The sequence below is a fragment of the Rattus rattus genome, chromosome 1 (assembly GCF_011064425.1).
Source record: "Rattus rattus isolate New Zealand chromosome 1, Rrattus_CSIRO_v1, whole genome shotgun sequence".
Classification (NCBI taxonomy): Eukaryota; Metazoa; Chordata; class Mammalia; order Rodentia; family Muridae; genus Rattus; species Rattus rattus.
Genome location: NC_046154.1, coordinates 24,635,714 through 24,659,214, shown reverse-complemented (window position 1 = coordinate 24,659,214; position 23,501 = coordinate 24,635,714). Strand labels below are relative to the sequence as shown.

At 49.8% G+C, this 23,501-nt stretch overlaps 2 protein-coding genes across 2 annotated transcripts; both read left to right on the top strand.

The window, feature by feature from the left end:
• Window positions 1–357: 357 nt before the first annotated feature.
• Gpatch3 (G-patch domain containing 3) lies at window positions 358–9,809 on the top strand. Its single transcript, XM_032896520.1, has 7 exons — window positions 358–815; window positions 3,231–3,649; window positions 4,675–4,849; window positions 6,049–6,108; window positions 8,152–8,273; window positions 8,538–8,665; window positions 9,364–9,809. Exons 1-7 carry the CDS (start codon window positions 371–373, stop codon window positions 9,578–9,580), a joined length of 1,566 nt encoding a protein of 521 aa, XP_032752411.1. The 5' UTR covers window positions 358–370; the 3' UTR covers window positions 9,581–9,809.
• A 99-nt stretch (window positions 9,810–9,908) lies between these two features.
• Gpn2 (GPN-loop GTPase 2) lies at window positions 9,909–17,643 on the top strand. The gene is made up of 5 exons (XM_032896519.1): window positions 9,909–10,670; window positions 11,461–11,617; window positions 13,839–13,999; window positions 15,792–15,922; window positions 17,243–17,643. The coding sequence occupies exons 1-5, from the start codon at window positions 10,260–10,262 to the stop codon at window positions 17,313–17,315; spliced, it is 933 nt and encodes a 310-aa protein (XP_032752410.1). The 5' UTR covers window positions 9,909–10,259; the 3' UTR covers window positions 17,316–17,643.
• Window positions 17,644–23,501: the final 5,858 nt, after the last annotated feature.

Here is a 23,501-nt window from a genome sequence, read left to right as displayed (position 1 = left end):
CGTTTTTTTTTTCAACCTTTGTTTTATTTTAGAGACAGACTCATTATTTAGCCCTGGCTGGGTTGGTACTTTTAGTCCATTCTTGCATCAGACTCCCGCCACCTCCGGCTCAGCATCCCGGTTCTCCACACTGGTTCCTCCTTAGAGCCTGCCCCATGCTGGCTCAGCTATCACTGAGCTACAGCCCAGCCCATCGCACGAGTTTTCCATCTTCTATGGAACTGGACACACAGTTTCGGACCAAGAGCAGCTAAAACAAAGTTTGAAGAACCAAACGGTCACAGACTCCACGTTCACCAAACCCCGACTCCAGAGTCGGACGTGGTGTTCTCGCGAGAGTTGACGCCCAGCAGTCATGTGACAGTCCAAGATGGCGACGCCCAGGGAGCTGGACGAAGAGTCGGCGGTTTACCTGGTGGTGAGTGGGATCCCGGCTGTGTTACGCTCGGCTCAGCTACGGAGCTACTTTAGCCAATTCCGAGAACAGCGCGGCGGAGGTTTTCTGTGTTTCCACTACCGGCATCGGCCCGAGAGGGGCCCTCCGCAGGCGAGTCCGGACGCCGCCGGAGCTGCCCCGGACCCTGCTGCTGAGGATGCCGCCCAGCCTACAGCCTCCGATGCCCGCGCTGTCCCCGCCCGGGGCTCTGCTGCGGTCCAGACCCGAACCTGCTGCTGCATCGTCTCGGTGAGGGGAGTGGCGCAAGCTCAGCGACTGCTTCGCATGTACTCGGGTCGCCGGTGGCTGGACTCTCAGGGGACCTGGCTTCCTGGCCGTTGTCTCATCCGCAGGCTTAGGCTACCCACTGAGGCTTCAGGTAAGAGGGAGCAAGAATGGACTAGACTTAAGTTAGTTACGGACAAAGGTACAAGTTTTCAGCCCAATTTGCATGTTTAGTTTTACTCAGGGACTTAAAAGGCAAAACAAAGAAACAACCGAGACCTATATACATAAGTTTCAAATTTATCCCTTCTTAGAACCATTTCTCTGAGGGGTTGGTTTTGCACTGACATTTTTTTTTTTTTTTTTTTTTTTTTTTTTTGAGCTGGGGACCGAACCCAGGGCCTTGCGCTTCCTAGGTAAGCGCTCTACCACTGAGCTAAATCCCAGCCCCTGACATGATTTCTTAAAAAGGAAATTTGGAACCAGGCGCGCTAAGGCACGCCTTTGATCCCAGCACTCAGGAGGCAGAGGCAGAAGTATCTCTGAGCGAGTTCCAGGACAGCCAGGGCTACATAGAGGACTCTGCAGAGGAAAGCGTGAACTCTAGAGGTGAGGGCTTACTGCAGGTCTTAAGCAGTAGGCCGAAGGAGGCACAGAGGCGGGGGAGGCACAAATGTGCCCACTGGGGAAAAGGAAGCCAGGTGTTTTAAAATGCCAAATGGAGAGGTTTAAAACACTAGTTTGAAACAGTTCATCCTCGGCTTTAAGAGTCATTAACAAGATTGGTGGCATATGCCTTTTAGTCCTAGTACCTGGAAAGCAGAGGCAAGTACAGCTCTTTAATTCTTATCTAGCTTGGGTCTACAAAGTGAGTTCCAGGCCAGCCAAGACTATGTAGTCTGATCCTGTTTCAAATATAAAATATAAAATAAAAATGAAAACTGGTATCAGCTCAGGGTTGGACAGTTTCTGAGCAGCCGTCTTCCCAGAAGGAGGTGTGTGTGTGTGTGTGTGTGTGTGTGTGTGTGTGTGTGTGTGTGTGTGTGTGTGTGTGTATGTATGTATGTATGTATGTATGTATGTATGTATGTGCATACATGCTCAGGTTATGGTTTAGGCAGTCTTAGGAGCAATGTCCTTTCAAGGCATACAACATGAGCTGCCTCTGTGTGTGTGTCTCTCTCATGTAGTCTATGCTGGCCTCAAACTCTATGAAAAATAGAACGACCTTGAACAAATTGTGGTAGTGAGCCCCTTTAATCCTAGGACAGGCAAGCAGATTTCTGTGTTCAAGGCTAGCCTGGTTTCAGAGTAGACAGAGCCTGCCTCAAAAAATAAACAAACAAAAGAAATAGCCTTGGGGTCATGCCTGTGCCCCCCATGTTGGGATCATAAGTGTATACCACTATATCTGATCAGCCCATCATTTTCTTACTTCTCAAAACAATCCTGGGCTACCAAGAAAGATGGATTAACAAGTAAGGGTGCTTGCTACCAGCTCTGAAGACCTGACTTGGATCTCAGGACTTACATAGTGGAAAGAGAGAACCAACTCCAGCAAGTTATGTTCTGATTTCCATGGGTACACTGTGATGTGCACACACACAATAAAGAAACAAACCATCATAAATAAAAATTGGGTCTGGAGAGATGGCTCAGCATTGAGTGTTCTTCCCGGAGGACCTGGTTTCAATTCCCAGCACCCACATGGCAGCCCACAACTGTCCGTAACTCCACTTCCAGTGGATCCAACACACAGACATACAAGCAGGCAAAACAGCAATCAGTGCACATTAAAAAGAAAATGGTTGGGGTTGGGTATTTAGCTCAGTGGTAGAGCGCTTGCCCAGCAAGCGCAAGGCCCTGGGTTTGGTTCCCAGCTCCGGAAAAAAAAAAAAATGGTTTGATGTGTCTGGAATACCAGATATGTGAAGTGGGGACTGGAGACAGCGCGGGATTGGAATATAGTTCAGAGATGATGCTTCTATCCTAGTACCAATAAAAGCTGGTCATCGGGAAGCAAGTGTTGAAGAGACTTGTGTATTCCTCTAGGAATATACACCTAGGCATATACACAAACCGAGTATTTAGTTTACATTTATTTGTGGCGGGAGAGGATACACACGACACCAGTGTGGAGGTCAGAGGACAACTTATGGTACATTCATCTTGTTAGCCTTTTATTTTTAAGACTTCTTAGTATGTTTTAGCCTAACTGGCCTCTAACTCAAGATCCTCCTGCCTCACTTTGTTGCGTGTGCTGACCTCATAGATATCATCGTGATTTACTTCTGGCTTGAATATTGCTAAAAGTCATCTAGGGCTTAAAGATTTTTTTTTTTTTTTTTAAGATTTATTTATTTATTATATATTGAGTACACTGTAGCTGTCTTCAGACACACCAGAAGAGGGCATCGGATCCCTTTACAGATGGTTGTGAGCCACCATGTGGTTGCTGGGAATTGAACTCATGACCTCTTGAAGAGCAGTCGGGTGCTCTTAACCGCTGAGCCATCTCTCCAGCCCTCGTCTAGGGCTTTAACATCTAGTTTTTTCTCTCCTCTCTAAGATCTGGGGTCCTTTCCCTTTAAGACCCGGAAGGAGCTACAGAGTCGAAGGGTGGAGAATGAAGCTTTTACCCTGGCTGACCTGAGGCAGCTCCCAGAGCTAAATCCACCAGTGCTGATGCCCAATGGCAATGTGGGCACGCCCCTGCGGGTCTTTTTAGAGTTGATCCGGTCCTGCCGTCTACCACCTCGAATCATTACCCAGCTCCAGCTCCAGTTCCCCAAGACAGGCTCCTCCCGGCGCTATGGCAATGTGCCCTTTCTGTATGAGGACTCAGAGACTGTGGAGCAAGAAGAGCATGTGTACACAGCAGACGGGGAGGAGATCCCCCAGGGAGCCTGCGTGGAAGATCCAGCAGCAAGCTCCACGGATGAGCCTGAGGATGAAGGGCAAGAGGAAGAGGAGTCTGGCTCGGAAGATGTGAGTGTGTCTTCCGTACATAGGCTCCTTTTCATAGATGAAGGGACTGAGGGAGCGATGGGTAAGGACTTACCCAAGAGCATGTGAGGAAGCAGGAGTAGAGTCAGGGTGGGAGCCCCCTGCCTTCTTGAGGCTTCTCCACCCTCTGCTTTCATCTCCTTTCTCCATGAATGAAGTAAGATGGAGTGTGTTGTGAAGCCTTTTATTGATTGGTTGAGCTTCTGAGCTCTGGTGTCGTCCCTTCTGACTACACCTGAGACCTGGCCTTACCTCCTTTCCTTCCCAGCTCTGCAGCCTTGGTTCCTGTAGCACCTTAGGGTTTAACCAGGATGGGAACCCGAAGAGTCAGGCCAAGACTCATGCGGTCATTCCACAAGTGTACTTAGGCACGTTGTAGCAAGGATTAGTACTCAAATCTAAAGATAATCTCCTAGCCATTCCCTGCCCCTAAAGAGCCTGAATGTTGAAATGAGAAAGTGCAGAAAAGCTATTTGGGGTGACGTCCTAGGTTTGCCTGCTGGTTCTGCTGTCCTTGACATAGTGTTGTGGGGCAAGTCACCTTACGTCTGAACCTAGGCTCCCTCTTGTAAAATGGGAGTAATGGCACTTACCTCTCAGGGGCACTGGGGTGATTCCAGGAGCCCAGTTATAGGAAGGGCCTGACCAGCAGGAGATAACACTTGTCCTGTCCCTTCTTTTTCATGATGTAATTGAGAAAGGCTTAACTGTCATGGACAGATTAACACTGCTGGTGAGAGACTGTGTGTTAAGTAGGCCTTGTGTAGGCTGCAGAACTCAGCATGAGGCTGTAATCAAGTAGAGAAGCAAAGGGAGTGCGGGAGGAACTGCCTGGCCTAAAGCACAGCACATAAGAGTGAGTAGGGCGGCCAGGGTTTTAAGGTCTAAATGTGCTGCCTCCTGAAGGCACCCTGCAGAGGTCCAGGTCCCATGTCCCCTTCTGGGCCCAGAAACTCCTTCCTTTTAGGAAGTCAGGTACAGGTCACCTCTCCCTCCTCTTCTCCCAGGACGATGACCGGGGTGAGGAGTGGGAGCGACATGAAGCACTGCACGAGGATGTGACCAGGCAGGAGCGGACTACTGAGCGGCTCTTCGAGGAGGAGATTGAGCTCAAGTGGGAGAAGGGTGGCTCTGGCCTCGTCTTCTACACGGATGCTCAGTTCTGGCAGGAGGAAGAAGGAGGTAAGGCCAGGCATCAGTCGGCTTGTGGTTACTGGAACAAATACCGGAGATGGATTAGCTCCTAAAGAGAAAAGAGGGGTTGGGGATTTAGCTCAGTGGTAGAGTGCTTGCCTAGGGAAGGCAAGGCCCTGGGTTCAGTCCCCAGCTCCGAAAAAAAGAACCAAAAAAAAAAAAAAGAGAGAGAAAAGGGTTGGCTCAGTTGAGAAGTCTCAAGGCCTGGCAGTTGGTTCTTATGCCTGTGGTGAAGCTGCACATTATAATCAGAGCACGTGGTGCAGGAAGCCTGTTCACCTCATGGCTGGGTGCAGAGGAGAGAGAAGGAAGAGAAACTTGGGTCTCACAAACCCTAGTGAGGGCATGGATGAAGTTCCACCTCTTTTTTTTTTTTTTTTTTAAAGATTTATTCATTTATTATATATAAGTACACTGTAGCTGTCTTCAGACACACCAGAAGAGGGCATCGGATCTCATTACAGATGGTTGTGAGCCACCATGTGGTTGCTGGGAATTGAACTCAGGACCTCTGGAAGAGCAGTCAGGGGCTCTTAACCGCTGAGCCATCTCCAGCCCTCTACCTTTTTTTTTTAAAAGATTTATTTATTTATTTTCTGTATGTGATTACACTGTCGCTGTCTTCAGACACACCAGAAGAAGGCATCAGATCCCTTTACAGATGGTTCTGAGCCACCATGTGGTTGCTGGGGTTTGAATTCAGGGCCTTTGGGAGAGCAGTCAGTGCTCTTAATCACTGAGCTGTCTCTCCAGCCTGAAGTTCCCCCTCTTAAAGATCCGGTTACTTCCCACTGTACCTGGTACTACGCCTTTAACACGTGGGTCTGTGGGGATGTTTAGGATCCAGACCTGGGTTGGTGCCCAGGCAATGGCTGTCAAACCAAGGTTGGAGTCTCTGCTCCACATGATGTATTTCCTGACAGTCTAAAAAAGCTAGGAAATGGCTTCCCTCCTATGTAATGCAGCCTGGTCTTCCTATTTTGATGAGGAATTGGTGGAATAGAATCTGGAATATCTGCCTAACTCTAGATTTAGCTTGAAACACATCTGGGAGTCATTGGGATGGGACATAGAGTTTGGTGGTAGAGCCTTTTCAGTTTGTCCAAGGTCCTGGGACTGATCCCAGTCCAAGAACCAAAGAACTCAGAGTCGCTAACCCATGCCTCTGGATGCTTTTATCCCTGTAGATTTTGATGAGCAGACAGCTGACGACTGGGACGTGGACATGAGCGTTTACTATGACAAAGGTACTGAACCAGGGGTGGCAGTCCTGGGAGGATCTTGTGCCCTATTCCTGTATCCAGCCACATCTTGTCAGAGGCCAAGTCAGGGAACCAGGAGCAACCCACTGCACACTCATTCCCAGTGTGCTCAAGAGAAATGTTCTAGAACCCCTATAGACACCAAAATCTGCAAATGCTTTCTTACACGGTGGTCTAATATCTGATTAGACCTACACACATCCTCAAGCATACTTAAAATAATTTCTCTCAGAAAGATTATTGCCAGGCGGTGGTGGTGAACACTTGTAATCCTAGCAGAGACAGGCAGATCTTCGTGAGTTTGAGACCAGCCTGACTTATGAAGTGAGTTCCAGGGCAGCTAGGGCTGCACAAAGAAATCCTATCTTGGGGGTTGGGGATTTAGCTCAGTGGTAGAGCGCTTGCCTAGGAAGCGCAAGGCCCTGGGTTGGGTCCCCAGCTCGAAAAAAAAGAACCAAAAAAAAAAAAAAAAACATCTTGGAAAAAACAAACAAACAAAAAAAGTTATCAAGGGCTGGGCCTACAGCTCACTCCTACTTTCCTAGCATATGTGAGGCCCTGGGTTCAATTCCAGCACCAGGAAAAATATAGTTACTCAGCAGCCATGATGGTGTGACGAACACTTGGGATTCCCGCACTGGGGAAGTAAAGTGTGAAGATCACTGCAAAGTTGAGGCCATCCTGGGCTATAGAGTGAGGACCTGACTCAGAGGGAACCCACACATTATCTGCAATGCTTTCTAGAATATGGGTGCTCTGCAAATAGTATTACTTAGGGAATAGTGGTGGGCGTGGGGAGTCTGCATGTCGGTACAGATGCGGTTGGTTTCTGAGTACTTTCCAACTGTGGGCCTTCAGGCACAGAAGCTGTACAGAGAGGCTGACTGTACTCACCATCTCTGCCGAGAGTACTCCTACCTGTAGTCGAATGGAAGCACTGTTGTCGGCAGGCTCTTGATCCTCTCTGTGACAGGACTGTGAGAACACCCCTTGGTGGGTTCTGGCTGAACAGACTCTAAGTAGTCAGGACCTTGGCTTTTGGTCAACTCATAATTCTGAAGTGAGAAACAACCTGGAATTTTTGTTCTGATATTTGAGACATTGTGTAGTCCTGGCTATCCAAGAACTTGCTATGCCAAGCAGGCTGGCCTCAAAGTCTCGGACATCCATCCTCTTTCTTCTGCCTCTCAAATGCTGGGATTAAAGATGTATGCCATGCTTCCTTGTCCTTTTTTAGATTAGGATTTTTTTTTTTTTTAAGATTTATTTATTATATATAAGTACACTGTAGCTGTCCTCAGACACACCAGAAGAGGGCATCGGATCTCTTTACAGATGGTTGTGAGCCACCATGTGGTTGCTGGGAATTGAACTCATGACCTCTGGAAGAGCAGTCCGGTGCTCTTAACCACTGAGCCATCTCTCCAGCCCGATGATTTTTTTTTTTCTTTTTCTTTTTTTCGGAGCTGGGAACCAAACCCAGAGCCTTGCGCCCTACCACTGAGCTAAATCCCCAACCCCGATTTTTTTTTTTTTAATGGTTTTTGTTTGTTTGAGTCAGGTTTCTCTGTGTGGTCTGGCTCTCCTGGAACTTACTCTGTAGACCAGACTGGCCTTGAGTTAGAAATCCACCTGTCTCCAGGCATGTTGCCATCATTCTGCCTAGCTGAGATTTACTATTTTTGTCTTATACAAATATATGTTTTGCCTGCATGTAAGTATACCATGTGCCTGGTACAGTGCCAGTGCAGAAGAGGGCATCAGCTCCCCTGGAACTGGAGTCAGACCGTTGCGAGCTGCCGTGTGCCAGGTCCTGTGGAGGATCAGTGCACTGCTGAGCCGTCTGTCATTCTCTGACTTCCCTGCACTGCCCCTCATCTGGGAGAGCCGTGGTTCCTGTTCTTGTTGAGCTCACAAGCTTATAAAAGAGATTACAGGACATTGTGAAAATGAATCAGAGAGGGGACCCAGGAACCTTAATCTCCTGGGGAGAGGGACCCTTTTACAAGATGGGTTGTGGTCCCTCAGATGGTGGAGACAAGGATGCCCGGGACTCTGTCCAAATGCGCCTGGAACGGAGACTCCGTGAAGGTCAGGAAGATGGCTCTGTGATAGGACGCCAAGTCGGCACCTTTGAGCGCCACACCAAGGTAAGCGAGCATGATTAACCACAACGCCTTTCCCTCTTCCCCCATTTCTCCTCCTGCCCCAAGGAACAGGCCCCCCCCCCTTCTTTCCTTCCCTTCATTCCTTCCTCTCCTTACGTCCCTTATGCCCTTTGAGGCAGGGTCTCCATTGGTAGCCCAGCTTGACCTTGAACTCAGATCCTCCTGCTTCTGTCTCCCAAGTAATGGAACATGCGCCAGATGTCACACTTGAACCACTTCTCTGGACTCTCACTGCTTCCTTTGCAGGGCATTGGCCGGAAGGTGATGGAGCGCCAGGGCTGGGCTGAAGGCCAGGGCCTAGGTAGTAGGTGCTCCGGGGTGCCTGAGGCCCTGGATGGGGATGGCCAGCACCCTAGATGCAAGCGTGGATTGGGGTAAGTGCAGCTGAGACTCCCTAGGTCATAATCCCCCTGTGCTGCTATTCGGTTTCCCTCTTCCCATTGCATTTGGGATGGGATGGGCACCCCTAAATGAACAACTTCATAGCAGACATAGATAGATGACCCTGTTCTCTTTTTTTTTTTTTTAAGCCTCTGTCCTTAAGATTTACTTATTTATTATATATAAGTACACTGCCGCTGTCCTCAGACACACCAGAAGAGGGCATCAGATCCCATTACAGATGGTTGTGAGCCACTATGTGGTTGCTGGGAATTGAACTCAGGACCTCTGGAAAAGCAATCGGTGCTCTTAACCCCTGAGCCATCTCTCCAGCCCTTTATTTTCATTTTAAACCCAATCCTACAACTCAAAGGGATCATGGGGCCCCTAGGGAAGTAATTTCCTCAAATCTGAATTTGGGCTTGATAAGGGAGCCTGTTGTGGGAATGCAAATTCCCAGGTTCCTGACAGTTGACACAACTCTCTAGAGGTCGGAGACCCGAATCCCAGAGATACAGCTCTGTCTTTGGTGCTGGAGGCATGGCTCAGTGATGAGGGTTTGCCTTGCCTGGGTTCAAGCGCAATCAGCAGGAGACAGTTCTGTACAACCAGAGGTGTGGAGTCTCTTGCCAACCTCTTTACTGGAGTTTGAAGAGAGCAGCCTTCTCACCAAGAGCCCTGTTTTATCCAGATACCATGGAGAGAAGTTACAGCCATTTGAGCAACCGAAGAGGCCCCGTGGAACCGGCTTGGGGCTCATTTCCACAATCTATGATGAGCCTCTGCCCCAAGACCAGAGGGAGTCCTTGCTCCGGCGCCAGCCACCCACCAGCATGAAGTTTCGGACAGATATGACTTTTGTGAGAGGTTCTAGCTGTGCCTTGGACAGACCTTCAGAGCCTGAGTGAGGCTAAGTCCTTGGTCAGGATGACTCAGCTGCAAGGACATAGCCCTCTACCCGGGTCTTGCCAAGTGGACCTGAAGCAGCCAAGAGCTTGGGAGTAGCCCTTTAGGCAGCAGGCTCATATGTGCAGACCTGAGCGTGCCCACTGTTTCTCTACCTCAAAGATGATTTCACAAAAAGCCCCTCCGGCTCCTGGGGTGTTTGTGCCTAAAGACCTTTCTTTGGTCTCTGAACCCTCGTGCTTGTTTGGGTTTGCCCCAGAACCTTGAAGATCTTGATGGCCTGTGGCACAATCAAGTCTGTTTTGGGGGTTGTCTGAAGGAGGGCTCCATGAATCGAGGAAAAGGGACCAGAGCACTAATCCAGAGAGGGTCGGCGGTCCCTTACCACCTCTACCCTCTAGCTAGGAACGGATCTGCGCGAGAATAAACCAGTTTACCCGGCACGGAAATCTGCCTTAGTGAAGCCTGGGATATCTTGAGACTGACACAGCGGAGGGAGAAATGCGGCTGCGTGACCACAGCCTATGCCGCTGTCCTGTAGGCGGGACTTCCTCTCCAGGCAAGTTCCGGCGGAATCCGGAAGTTGGAGCATTTCCCTTCCTTGCCGGGTAGTTTGCTCGTTTTTCTGCTTGGGTTTCTTTGGCTTACTTAGGGAGGCAACCGTGGGCTGCTTATCCAACCATGGCGGGGGCCGCCCCGACTACAGCCTTCGGGCAGGCTGTGATCGGGCCCCCGGGCTCAGGGAAAACTACGTACTGCCTGGGCATGAGTGAGTTCCTGCGCGCGCTGGGGCGGCGCGTGGCGGTGGTGAACCTGGACCCAGCTAACGAAGGACTGCCTTATGAATGTGCCGTGGACGTGGGCGAGCTGGTGGGTCTGGGCGACGTAATGGACGCGCTGCGCCTTGGGCCCAACGGTGGCCTGCTCTACTGCATGGAGTACCTGGAAGCTAACCTAGACTGGCTTCGTGCCAAGCTGGAGCCCCTGCGAGGCCACTACTTTCTCTTCGACTGCCCTGGCCAAGTGGAGCTCTGCACGCACCACACCGCCCTACGCAGCATCTTCTCCCAGATGGCTCAGTGGGACCTGAGGGTAGGGTCTTGGGTAGGGCAAGCCCATTATGCAGATGGAATCCCATACAGAGAGGCAGATAGGTGCCACGCCCCCAAAGTACACTGCAAGATAGAGGCTGAGTTAAGTTTGAAACAGAACAAACTTTCTGAGAGAGAATTTTAGCTCTGCCACCAACTCTCTCTATGGTCTGGGAAAGTCCTTTCACTCAGTTGTGTCATCTCTAAAATGAATGTGTTCTCAATTGGGGATTTTTAAAAAACAGTGAAAGTGATTACACAGAAGTGGTTCAGTGATTGTTTAGTTGATGTGCAAAAGTGCAATGAAAGAGAGAGGCAGACGCGGCGGTGTAATTTGAACCCTTTGCCCACTGCGGGGCGGGGTTGAAACCCTCTATGTAAGAGACCTCTTGGTCTTGGGGATTTACTTAGCTCAATGGTAGAGATCTTGTCTAACAAGCAGAGACCACAGTCCCTGGGTTTGGTCCTCAGCATAGTAGGAAGGACAAAATGGTAAAATTGCCCCATATTTTCTGGGAGGAAGACGTGATGCGGGTTATTAAATTTAAGAGTCAGGGAAAGTGACACAAGCCTGGAACTCCGGCACGTGGCGTGTGGAGGCAGAAAGATCATGAGTTCCAGGCCTTAAAACCCTGTCTCAAGCACACACATGTACAAGGAAATAAAGGCAGAACCGTACTGAGGCATTCACTGGATCCGTAGGCTGCCAGTCTAACAAGGGACCCGTGAGCCCAGAAGTTTCCTCCCACTCCAGGTCAGTCTTCCTCTCACCCTGTCCCTTCTGCTCACAGTTGACTGCTGTCCACCTTGTGGATTCTCACTACTGTACAGACCCAGCCAAGTTCATCTCAGTACTGTGTACCTCCCTGGCCACCATGCTGCATGTGGAACTGCCCCATGTCAACCTCCTCTCCAAGATGGACCTTATTGAACACTATGGGAAGCTGGGTAAGCGACCCTGCCTGCAGCGTGAGGGAAGCTGCCTCACTGCACTCCTGACTCTTGACCATTTGTTTTGTGCACCATGAGCTACAGATGGGGCTTTAAGGGAGTTAGAACGAGGTGACAGTGCAGTGGGTGGCTGAAGGGAGTGGGTAACAGTTCACTGCTCTGAGGCCATGGCTCACGACTTTGGGTAACTGTTCTAGCCTGTGCAGTAGAGGCAATGTTGTCCTAGTTGAGCTGTTAGAATGAAACTACCATCAACCTAGTGGCTAAAACAACAGACATTTATCCTTCTATGTTCTAGAGGATGGGAAGTCTTGAGAACGAGGCAGACGCAGGGTCTGACTTGTAGCTGACCACCTTACTCCTGCATCCTCCCATGGCAAGAGGCGGGAAATTATTGGGAGTTGGGTGGTGTTGCAATGGCCAGCATATTTTTCTGCCAGATTCTCTCTCTGCTGTGCTAATAGCATGGGCTCCTTAAACTCTGCAGTCATAAAGGAATAGAGAGAAGAAAGCTGATGTCTTGTGGCCTGGTGGGGAAGGGGGTGGTGTGGCATGGAAGTGTCCTTGCCTGCGGCGTCCATGAAAGGATGTCAGCCAAGTCTCTCAGCTCATCTTTGGGGACTGCTGACCATGGAGCCCAGCGGCCGTCAGGTGTGTTTTCCTTTTATTAGGGAACTGCACAGTACGAAAGCCTGGTGTAAGAGCATCTGCTGTGGCCCAGGAAGGGAAGGTGCCTTACCCAGGAGACCTTGCTGCTGGACTGAACCAATTCAGTTTGACAGCATTTACTAAGTCCTTCCAGTGTGTAAGCTAAGCCCCCAGGGACTGACCAACCTTCGTGAAGCAGGGCTAAGCATCCTTCCCAGTACCTGTTTGACTCTGGTGTACACAACCAGTGAGTGTCTCTGTACAGGGCAGGCGGAGGGTTTACAAGGCTTAGTCCTCACAACAGCCCCGAAGGTAGACCTGTCCACATGGCTGCCTACTGACACGTTAGCCAGGCGTGGGGGTGCGTGTCCATAATCCCAGCGCTTGGGAGAGGGAGAAAGGAGGACTGGGTTCAAGGCCAGCCTCTTATGTGATATGCAAAGAGGACAACTGGTCCCCCTGCAGCTAAAGTACAGGCAATCGTGAGCCTCCCATGGAGATACTGGGGACTGAACTCAGGTCCTGTGAAGAGTAGCAAGTGCTCTTAACCTCTCAGGCTGCCCCTTTAAATTAATTCATTTATGGGGGTGGCATGTGCTTGTGTGGAGTTGATTCTCCTTTCCCTGTGTGGGTCCCAGAGATTGACCTCCTGTCAGGATTGGCTCCAGATGTCAGTGTGCATGGGCAATCTCAGCACATTCATTTTGATTAGGGTCTCACTAAACTGCCCAGACTGACCTTAAATTTACTATGTAGTCTAGGCTAGCCCTGAACTTTCAACCTTGCTGACTTGGCTGCTCTTGTACCTGGGATTACCAGCCTGCCCTACCAGGTCAAGAGAGTATTTTTCTTTGTTTTTGTTTGTTTGTTTAGAGACAGGGTTTCTCTGTGTGGCCCTGTCTGTCCTGGAACTTGCTTTGTAACGTAGGCTAGCCTTAAACTCTAGAGGTCCACCTGTCTCCCAAGTTCTGGGATTAAAGGCTTGTGCCACCACTGCCGGACAGTATTTCTCTTCTTAGTAAACTCATTTAACTGCACCAGCGAGTGTCTTGGTGGGTGTGAGGAATGGGAGCAGTGTGCAGCTCAAGCCCTTACTCTCAGCACACAGGAGCCTGAGGCAGAACAGCTGTGAGAGCCAGACTGGGCAGCTCACACAGGGAGTGGAAGGCCAGCCAGAGCGGAGGTGGGAGTCTCTGTCTCAGAGAAATAATGACCAAGAAATAGAAGACACAGCCCCAGGCTTTGGGTCTCTCTCCTCTCACAGGGCTGTCGGTAGTCCCGCACCGCATGTGTCCAGGCTAGCTCACCACTGCCTATTCTGTTCAAGCCAATTGGTTATGACACCCACCCCCCCACCTCCAAGAGCTGAGGACCGAGCCCAGGGCTTTACCACTGAGCTAAGTCCCCAACCCTGGGTATGGTTTTTAATCCCCCTTAGGATGCTAAACTAGAACTCAAGGTCCTACAAATGCAGTCGTGTCTGTCTGTCTCTGAGTTATGTCCTCAGCTGCTCCGGTCCTGAGCCCTTTAGCCTAGTGTCAGCGGCTCCTAACTCTGGTTCTCTTCTTAGCCTTCAACCTGGACTACTACACTGAAGTCCTGGACCTCTCCTACCTGCTGGACCACCTGGCATCCGACCCTTTCTTCAGTCACTACCGACAGCTCAATGAGAAGCTAGTGCAGCTCATCGAGGACTACAGCCTGGTCTCCTTCATCCCACTGAACATCCAGGTATTGGACAGTAAGAGATCTCTTCCCGGTCGGTGGCTGCAGCTCTGACAGGCCAAGAACGTAGACTTGATGTCCTGGGTCTGTCCTTGGCTTACTTTCAGCGTCGGGAGTAGTGAAAAGCAGTAAAAAGCAAAGAGCAGGCTTTAATCCTGCCAATTCTGAGTCACCAGGCCGTGTGTGTGTGTGTGTGTGTGTGTGTGTGTGTGTGTGTGTGTGTGTGTGTGTGTGTGTGTGTGTGTGTGTGTGAATGAACATGCCTGAGTCCAGAGTCACCACCAAGGTGACCCACGACCAACCAAGGGGTATATGTAGCTGAGCGGCTGTATTGAGTTTGCAGAGTGGCCCTTGGCCTCTGTGTCTCTCTCTCTCTCTTTTAAATATTTATTTATTACATATAGGTACACTGTAGCTGACCTCAGACACACCAAAAGAGGGCATCAGATCCCATTACAGATGGTTGTGAGCCACCATGTGGTTGCTGGGATTTGAACTCAGGACCTCAGGAAAAGCAGTCAGTGCTCTTAACCGCTGAGCCATCTCTCCAGCCTGTCTCAACTTTTTAAAGCAGAGATAACTAACCCAGGAGACATTGTGGTCTTAGATTCCTTCCTGCAGTGGGGGCCTGAGCTAACTTTCCCTCTAACTCAGTGGTTCTCAACTTGGGGGTTGTGACCCCTTTGAGTGTCACATAACATATGCCCTCCATATCAAATGTTTACATTACGATTCATAACAGTAGCGACCTTACAGTTACAGAGTAGCAACAAAATAATTCTATGGCTCAGGGTACCACAACATGAGGAACTGGATTAAAGGGTGGAATGACCAAGCCAGCTCAGTCAGCAGGTTCTCCAGCACGGGAGTGAGGATTAAAATTAGACAACATTGTAGAGTGACCCCAGCCAGTTCTGGGGCTGAAGCAGGTTTATTTTCCCCAATCTGCTTTTATACCATTTTAATTACATGCGAGTAATAAGGTCAGTTCTAGGTCAAGGGAACAAGCAAGGCACTAAACTCAAATAGGGAACAAGCAAGGCAGTAAACAGAGCCCTGAATCACTGTAACTAAGGGCTTATCAGGATGACCAAGATATCTGAGCCCACTTCCCTGTCCTAGCCCAAAGTCATACTCTTGCCTGAAGCCTACTTCTTTGTTCTACCCTAGAATCAGATTCCTGCCTGAGCTAACTTCCCTGTCCTGGCCCAATGTCAAATTCCTGCCAAGCGGCCCCAAAAGCGCTCCACAGTGGAAGGGTTAGGAAGGCTGAGAACCACTGCTCTAATACCACACCTGGCTCCTTCAGCATGAGAAGAGTGTGTGCATGCTAGCACATGCTAGCCCTCGCTTGCCGAAGGCTTTCCCTACTAGCACGGTACTGAGGGCTGAGCATGCGTTATTTTGGTCTGCATATTTCATTGAGATATATGGACTATTCTTACTGTTGTATATGGATAAGGAAACTGTTACAGGCCAAACAGCGTATTTGTCAGTGCCTCACTGAAACTGGTTCTGTCCAGACACTGAGGGTACATTGACCTTCACTGACTTCTCACCATAAAGGCTGCTTGGCCCAGGAAGAGAACAGTGAGTCAGTTTTCTGGATGGTAGGGTGTTCCCATAGGAGAAGACCCTAGGCAGGGACTGCACGGAGGAGCTGAGCTTCTAATCTGGGCCCCTGGGGAATGGAAGGTTGTCCTGTGTGGAAATACCGTAAGAGTCAGAGGAGGCCAGTTAGGTATGGCCAGCTCTCCAGGCCACTCTGCTCATTGAGTTACTTCTCTTCTCTGCTCAGGACAAGGACAGCATCCAGCGAGTCTTACAGGCCGTGGATAAAGCCAATGGCTACTGCTTTGGGGTTCAAGAGCAGCGAAGTCTGGAAGCCCTGATGTCTGCGGCAGTGGGAGCTGACTTCCATTTCTCCTCGTATCCTCAGGGATGGACATGGGAAGGACAAATAGAAGAGCCCAGACACAGAAGCTTAAAAACGAAATGGCGTGGGGCTGTTGAGAGAAGTGCAGTGTTTGCCTGCTGGCTTCCATTTAAAGGAAAAGAAGCGCTAGGGGAAGGGAAAGGAGGCGTGGCGGTAATGGAGCGCTGGGGTGTAGCCCAGGATAGCACCCTTGCCTTCTGCCCTTAGCTCAAGGGTAAGGATTTATTTATTTTGGTGTTTTGAGACAGGTTCTCTCTACCCCTAGCTGGCGTACGACAGCCTGTGTAGTGCAGGCTAGCCTTAAACTCTTGATCTTCCTCCCCGGTTCAATGAGAGCTAATGCCCATCTTAGGAAATGCCCTGAGTGTGGAAATGCACTTGGTGGGTGTAGTCAGGGCAGCAGAGTTCTTACAGTCTTGCTAGATGACATATGTAGTGGGAGAGAGAAGGAGCCAGGCATGAGGTTTCATGCCTGTTGGGAAACTGAGGCAGGAAGATTACTAAAAACTTGAGGCTAGCCTGGGCTACAAAGTAAGAGCCTGTCTCAAAAAATAACAAAGGAGAGTAATAGAGAAAGGAGTATTGGGTGAAAAATATGGAAGAGGTAAATTGGAACAGTTAGTGACAGTGACCGTGGAGTGGCGAGGGGACAGGTCTACCTTTAGAAGGGATGAGCTGGCAGAGGAGTTGGGATTAAGGGCACCACTGGACAACCAGAGCTATGTGAAGGGCAGCTGGGCCTTTGGACTTGGGATCTGACCAGTTTGTGTGTTCCTTGGGTCAGATGCTGTTGAGAGGCAGGAAGGAAGGGCCTGGTCCTTCGGGGCAATGGCCTTAGAGACACAGCATTTGCCCAGGTTGCTGGAGATGGGAATTTAGATATGTGTCAGGCCCCTGAGGACAAGTGTCCGGAATAGTGGCAGTAGGACACGTGATCCCTCCGGAGACTGCCAAGGCAATGGCTCATGTGCGGCCAGTGTCAGTAGTGTCTGCTCTTCTCCTTTTGTGATGCGATCTGTGTCCCGTCCCAGAGCGGGGGAGAGTAGGAAAAATGAGGTAACACTACATACTGAGCACCTATAGGGTGTGTGTGGTGGCGGGGGTGGAGGGGAGCGGGGGCTCTGTCCATTTTTTACGGTCGTAGGTCTCGTGACCTCACAGAAGAGAAAGGGAGTGACAGGGACTCTAGAGCATGTGCCACACAAGCTGGAGGGCCAGAAGAGATGTGTTTGTGTGGGCGTCAGAAGGGGGCAGCTCCTGTGGAAGCCATTCCCCCTTCTGCTGTGTCTAAGCCTTAACATGCCTTCCCTCAGCACCCTGGGCATCCAGGAAAAGTACTTAGCATCCTCGGACCAGACCGCAGAGCAGGAAGCCATGCAGCTGTAACATATGGGGCCTGGATCGCCGTGGGCAGCTCAGCAGGGTATGGACCCAAAAGCCATGTCCAGCCAGAGCAGAGGCTGGAAGAGAACCACGGTCCCTGCAAAGGACTTCTGAACAAGAAGCCACACACAGCAGCCTTTGTGGTGCCCACAAACTCAGGGCCCTGCCCCCAGGAGGTGGGGACCAAAGGTTGTGGAATGGCTCCTCGGGATGCAGTGGATGGGTGCGCTCTGACACAGGATTATTTTCTATTTTTTGTGACCTCAAACTTTCCTTCAACCCCATGGACCCAGGGACTCGGAGAACAAAGAAACGTCTTTGTCCCTCCAAATAGTCTGTTTCTTTGTTTTTATTTATGTTTATTTGGTGTTTGTGTGTGTGTGTGTTGCTCAAGAGTGTGTGTGCACGTATGTGTGCAGGCAGGCATGTGTGTGGAGGGCAGATGGTAACTTGAAGCTGGTTCTCTTCTGGGTTCTGAGGTTGAACTCAGGTCCTGGGACTTAGTGACAGATACCTTTACCTGCCTTGGTTCTTCACGTCAGTGTTGCAGACTCGGCTCAGGCAAATTACCTGTGCCCTGGCCAGGTGTCTCGTGATTTATTTGTTCTTCGGTGCTGACAGCTCTAAGTTCAAGCATCTGCAGGCAACTCCTAGCAGACCTCACTTAATACTTTTTTTTTCTTTCTTTCTTTTTTTCAGAGCTGGGGACCGAACTCAGGGCCTTGCGCTCGCTAGGCAAGCGCTCTACCACTGAGCTAAATCCCCAACCCCAACTTAATGCTTTTTTTAAAGATGTTATTTATTTTGTGTATGTGAATACACTGCAGCTGTCTTCAGACACACCAGAAGAGGGCCATTACAGATGGTTGTGAGCCACCATGTAGTTGCTGGGACTTGAACTCAGGACCTCTGGAGGAGCAGTCAGTGCTCTTAACCATTGAACTATCTCTCCAAACCCCTTTAATACTTTATTTTTATCCTATGTATTTTGTGATTTTATTCTGCTTTTGGTATTATTTTGCAAATACTAGTCAAATTTTGAAAAATTAACATAACTTGGACTGGAGAAATAGCTCAGTAGTAGCTAGCATGCACACAGTGCTGGGGTCAACCCCCAGCACTACAAAGAGAAGCAAAAGATTCCTTCAAAACTGAAGTGATGGGGCTGGAGAGATGGCTCAGCGGTTAAGAGCACTGACTGCTCTTCCAGAGGTCATGAGTTCAATTCCCAGCAACCACATGGTGGCTCACAACCATCTGTAATGACATCTGGTGCCCTCTTCTGGCCTGCAGTCACATATGCAGGCAGAATGCTGTACATAAAATAAATAAATAAATCTTTAAAAAAAAAAAAAAAAAAAAACTGAAGTGATGTTAATTGTGTGTGGTGGTAAATCCCTTCAGTCCCAACACGAGATGTGGCAGCATCAGGATCAGGAGTTGAAGGCCAGCCGGCTGTACAGTGAGTCTCAGACAAGCATGGGTTGTATGAAGCTCTTGTGTAAAGAAAATGTATGCATGGTGAGTTATTTAAGGAAAAATATTTAACTATACTACTAGGACGGTTGTCTGGGAACACTGGGGGACTGCAATTTAAATGTTCAATCAGTAGGTGGCACTGTTGACTTAGTTTTGCCCATACAACCTGACAGGAAGGGCCTGATGGCCATGGGGCTCTTGTGCCTTCTGGCTTTATCTGTAGCCCCATTGCATGCAGCTGCGTGTTTACAGGGCTTGGCATTTTGCAAAGAGCCTGCAAATACAGACTTCACATGTCTCTCCGTAAGAGATAAGGAATGTCAGGAGACAGCTGACTGGCGTGGCCCCTCCTGTGGTATACGTACTGGTGAAGCGTGCAGCCACCATCCCACTAGATCTGTAGTCAATCAAGAGGGGAAGTTGAGGATCTGTTCGTGGTTTACAAGAACTGATGGAATCGATGGTGGGTTCTGGTGCTGCAGGCAATGGAGAACGCTGGTTAGGAAAGTCTGTTCTGAGTGGATGGTGTTTGCTTCCCAGTGTGGGCTGCGGTAGCTGAGAGCAGGAGGGGCAGCCGGCCTCACTCCCACGCTGTCTCTGGAGGGATAATAATGGGGTGCTGCTTCCCAGCCCCTTTCATCTGAGGGGTTCAAAGCACCTCACCCTTATTAACACCTGAACAGTCGGGGGGAGGGGACCGACAGAGCAATCCAGGGAAACTGAGGCCAGGAGCCATACCCTGGGGTTTGTTGTGAGTCAGCTGTGGGGCCTGGAGCCCAGAAATGCCTGTCTGGGGAGGAGGGTGGGTTCTGTATTTTGAATAGCATCAGTGGCTGTGGCCACAGGTTCTGATGTTTGCCCATCAAACTCACCAGAGCAAACCACATGCAGGGACCGAAGGCATCATTTACAGCGTTACAGCTCGGCTGCACACCTTAGCACACACTCACTGCGGCACAGAGTGCAGGCAGGTAGCGAGCTATGACTTATTTTGAGACCTTGGTGTGGCCACAGTCATTTTTCCCCTTTGGTGAATATAGCTTTCCAACCAGACTCAGTGGTGCCCATCTGTAGTCCCAGTCGTTGGAGGTGGGGGTCCAGCTTTTGCTACGAAGCAAGTTCCAGGCCGGGCTGGGCTACATCGGATATGTCTCAAGTAAGCATACAAACACACACATGTAATGTATGGTGGCAAAAGGAGTTGCTCTGTGTTCCTACCCTGAGAAGATGAGAGAAACATTCACTACAGAAGGAAGGGACTGGCGGTGCCTAGTGGGGCTTCAGAGTTCCAACCAAGCCAGGGCCACATAGTGAGATCCTGACTCAAACAAACAAAAAGGGACAGGTCTAGTTCCAGTATGGCTACCATCTATAACCAACCATCAGGGAGCCAGAGGCGGGGAGATCTGTGGCCAGCATGGTGTACAGAGAGGTGCTAAGACAGCCAGAGCTACACAGAGAAACCCTGTCTTGAGAATCCAAAAAGGAAAAAGTTTACATGGTCTTGGGTTCCATTTCCAGAACCCATGTGATGCTTCCAGTTGTCTGTAACTCCAGTTACAGAGGACCTGACACCACTTCTGGCCTCCATGGGCACTGCACACACATGCTGCACAGGTACACACAGGCAACATACAAACACATAAATATTTTTAAAAGAAAAGATTTGTCCTCTCGAGAACATGGAGGCAAATGTGGAGGGTGTGATGCCTCTTCAAAACCATCTCTAACAGAACGGAGATGTTTGTAATCCCAGATTCATGGACATGTGAGGCAGAAGGATGAATTAAAGCCCAGGAGTAGATGAAACTGGGTAACGGGAGATTCCATCACAAACATACCAGTCAGGCATGGCTGCGCACTGTAACCCAGCACTGTGGGGTTACACGAAGTGGGGTGGAGAGGGCGAGGCCATGTCTACTTAGCAAATTCAAGGCCAGCCTGGGCTTATGAGACTGCCTCAAACAGGCCAGAGAACAAGGACGACGACCAAAGTTCAGATCTCCAGACCTCATGTGCAGTGGTAATAAATGTCGTGACCCCAGTGTAGTGGGGGACGGGACATAGGGGCTGGTTGAATCTGAGCCCCAAGTCCGAGGAGAGACCCTGTCTCAATAAGGTAGTGAACCAGACTTGGTGATTGTGCGCCTTAAAACCATGTTTAACTTTCCTAATAAAAATAGAAAAAAAATAATAATAAAGAAATAAAAGGACCAGTGAGATGGCTCAGGAGGTAAGGGTGCTTGCAGCGAACCCTGATGACCTGAGTTCAATTCCTGAGACTCACTTGGTGGAAGGGAAGATCTGATTCCTGCAGTTGACTGATTCAAAGAATTGTGGACCCACACAATTTTCTGTTTAGAAAGCAGAGGCAGGCATTTTGGTGTTCAAGGCCAGCCTGGCATACATAACTAGTTCTAGACCAGACAGGGCAACACATGAGGAGAGGCAAGTGGACCTCTGAGTTCAAGGCCAGCCTAGTGTAGACAGGACTACCAGGGCTACACAGAGAAACCCTGCCTTGAAAAACTGTGTGTGTGTGTGTGTGTGTGTGTGTGTGTGTGTGTGTGTGTGTGTGTGTGGCTGTGTGATATATACACGTACAGGTGCATGCAGGTATCTGAAGAAGCCAGAAGAGAGCATCAGATCCCCTGGAACTCAAGTTAAGCCACATTATGTAGGAACTCAAGTCCTCTTACAAAAGCACTAGGTATTTTTTTTTTTTAAAGAAATTTTACTTTTTTTTTTTAAAGGTTTATTTATTATATGTAAGTACACTGTAGCTGTCTTCAGACACACCAGAAGAGGGCATCAGATCCCATTACAGATGGTTGTGAGCCACCATGCTTGCTGGGAATTGAACGCAGAACTTCTTGGAGAGCAGTTTTAACAGCTGCTGAGCCATCTCTCCAGCCCAGCATTAGATACTCTTAACCCCTGACCTCTCTAGCCTTTGTAACTTTACAAGCATTTTGTGTGTGTGAGGTGGGGGGATGCACACACAACAATGGTGGAGATCAGAGGGCATCTTACAAAAGTGAGAGTCACAGTGATGAAACTCAGGTGGTTAGGCTTGGCAGCAGCTGCCTTCTGCCATTAAACCATCTTGCCAGCCCTCAGAACAGGGTCTCTCATTGTCCTGGGGTTCGCTGATTCTGCAGACTAGCTGGCCAGCAAGCAAGCCCCAAAGACCTTTCTTCTCTCTGCCCACAGCCCTGGGATGACAGATGTGCTGTGTAGGACTTTTAATGTGGGTGCTGAGATCTGAGTTCAGAGACTCTGGACAGAGTTGCGTTCCCAGTATCTCAAGTCCTCCAGTGTTCACATGGCTTTGTGGGTCACAAAACCAGCCAAGGAGATGGACGCTTTTCCCGTCTTCCACGTCGACCCTTGAGTCTCTAAGATCAGGTGGAGATCACAGGCCAGCTTTACTCTGAGAGAGATTCGGGAAAACGAATATGTCTTCCGTCTTCCCACCCCACCCCAGCTCTTTTCAGCAGCTCAGCACAGGAGTGTAGAGCCCTAAGCAATCCCTAAAGGTTCTCCTTGCTCACAGGTTTAAGAACTCCGCTTCCCAGAGTCCAGGGTTGCTCTCTTATCTCCAGACAGACTTCAATTTCCTAGCCCTGTAAGGAGAAGGTTGTGTGGAAAGGCGAGATGAATCAGCCCTGGACACCCCCAGGGTGGCATGCCGGTCTGCTGCCCCCACAGACATTCCTGGCTCCTGACTCAGTGGGTAGGTGGAGCGAGGGGGGCTGGTGGGAGGGAGACATACTTTGCAGAAACCTGCCTTCCCCACCCCACACGGAGCCGAGGTGGGGGGTGGTGTGGGTCCTGTGAACCAGGTGAAGAGCAGCAGCAAAGAGGAAGCAGGTTCAGGAGACCTAAACGCCGTGTGAGAGCTGGAAACCCGTCCACCCCAACAGGACTCTGAGAGCTGGCTCCCCTCTGCCGAAGGAGGCAACTAGACGGAGAAAAGGGTATTTTGGTTTGGCTTGGTGTTTGAGTTTGTTTTGGTTTTTGTTTTTTTAGGAAGTCCAGAGCAGGAGCAATTTAGCACAACATAATACATGTTTCACGAAACCCTAACACACAAAACAGACATATGTGTGGCTATTTTAGCCATAGTGTGTGGAAACAGGACGCCCCAGCCACCTGGGTCCTGCCTGAGACCTGGAGGCAGCCTCGGAACAGTTAGAAAATAGCTGTTCCAAGACCATGGGCCTGAGATTCAGATCCTGTCCCACTGCATAAGCAGTGGTCTAACCTTGGGTAAAGTCCTGAAGGTGCTCTGAGCCCCAGATGCTTCATGAGTGAAGCAGATACATGCGATGCCATGGGTGTCACCTGTAACCTATACCTTCTGATCGACAGGGCCAATTTGACTTTCTTGCAGTCACAGTTGCATGGAAGGGCAGTCTTGGTGTGGGGCCACATACCTTTCATTCCAGTACCTGGAGGGTGGGCCATTCGGGGGAGGAGTTCAAGGTTACCCTCAGCTGCATACCAAGTTCAAGGCTATCTAGGCTAATGAGACCCTGTCTAGAAAAAGTCAGAAAAAAAACCAGACCTGGGGTTGGGGATTTAGCTCAGTGGTAAGCGCTTGCCTAAAGGCCCTGGGTTGGTCCCCAGCTCGAAAAAAAAGAACAAAAAAAAAAAAAAACCAGACCTGATGGCTCACACTTGGGAGGCTGAGTCAGGAGAATGATA

Bases quoted from the DNA above. Each gene is read 5' to 3' on its own strand.
- Gpatch3 (XM_032896520.1), top strand. From the start codon at position 371: ATGGCGACGCCCAGGGAGCTGGACGAAGAGTCGGCGGTTTACCTGGTG. The intron at 6,109-8,151 runs GTACTGAACCAG...GTGGTCCCTCAG, and splicing joins GAGCGTTTACTATGACAAAG to ATGGTGGAGACAAGGATGCC. The intron at 8,666-9,363 runs GTAAGTGCAGCT...TGTTTTATCCAG, and splicing joins AGATGCAAGCGTGGATTGGG to ATACCATGGAGAGAAGTTAC.
- Gpn2 (XM_032896519.1), top strand. From the start codon at position 10,260: ATGGCGGGGGCCGCCCCGACTACAGCCTTCGGGCAGGCTGTGATCGGG. The intron at 11,618-13,838 runs GTAAGCGACCCT...TTCTCTTCTTAG, and splicing joins TGAACACTATGGGAAGCTGG to CCTTCAACCTGGACTACTAC. The intron at 14,000-15,791 runs GTATTGGACAGT...TTCTCTGCTCAG, and splicing joins TCATCCCACTGAACATCCAG to GACAAGGACAGCATCCAGCG.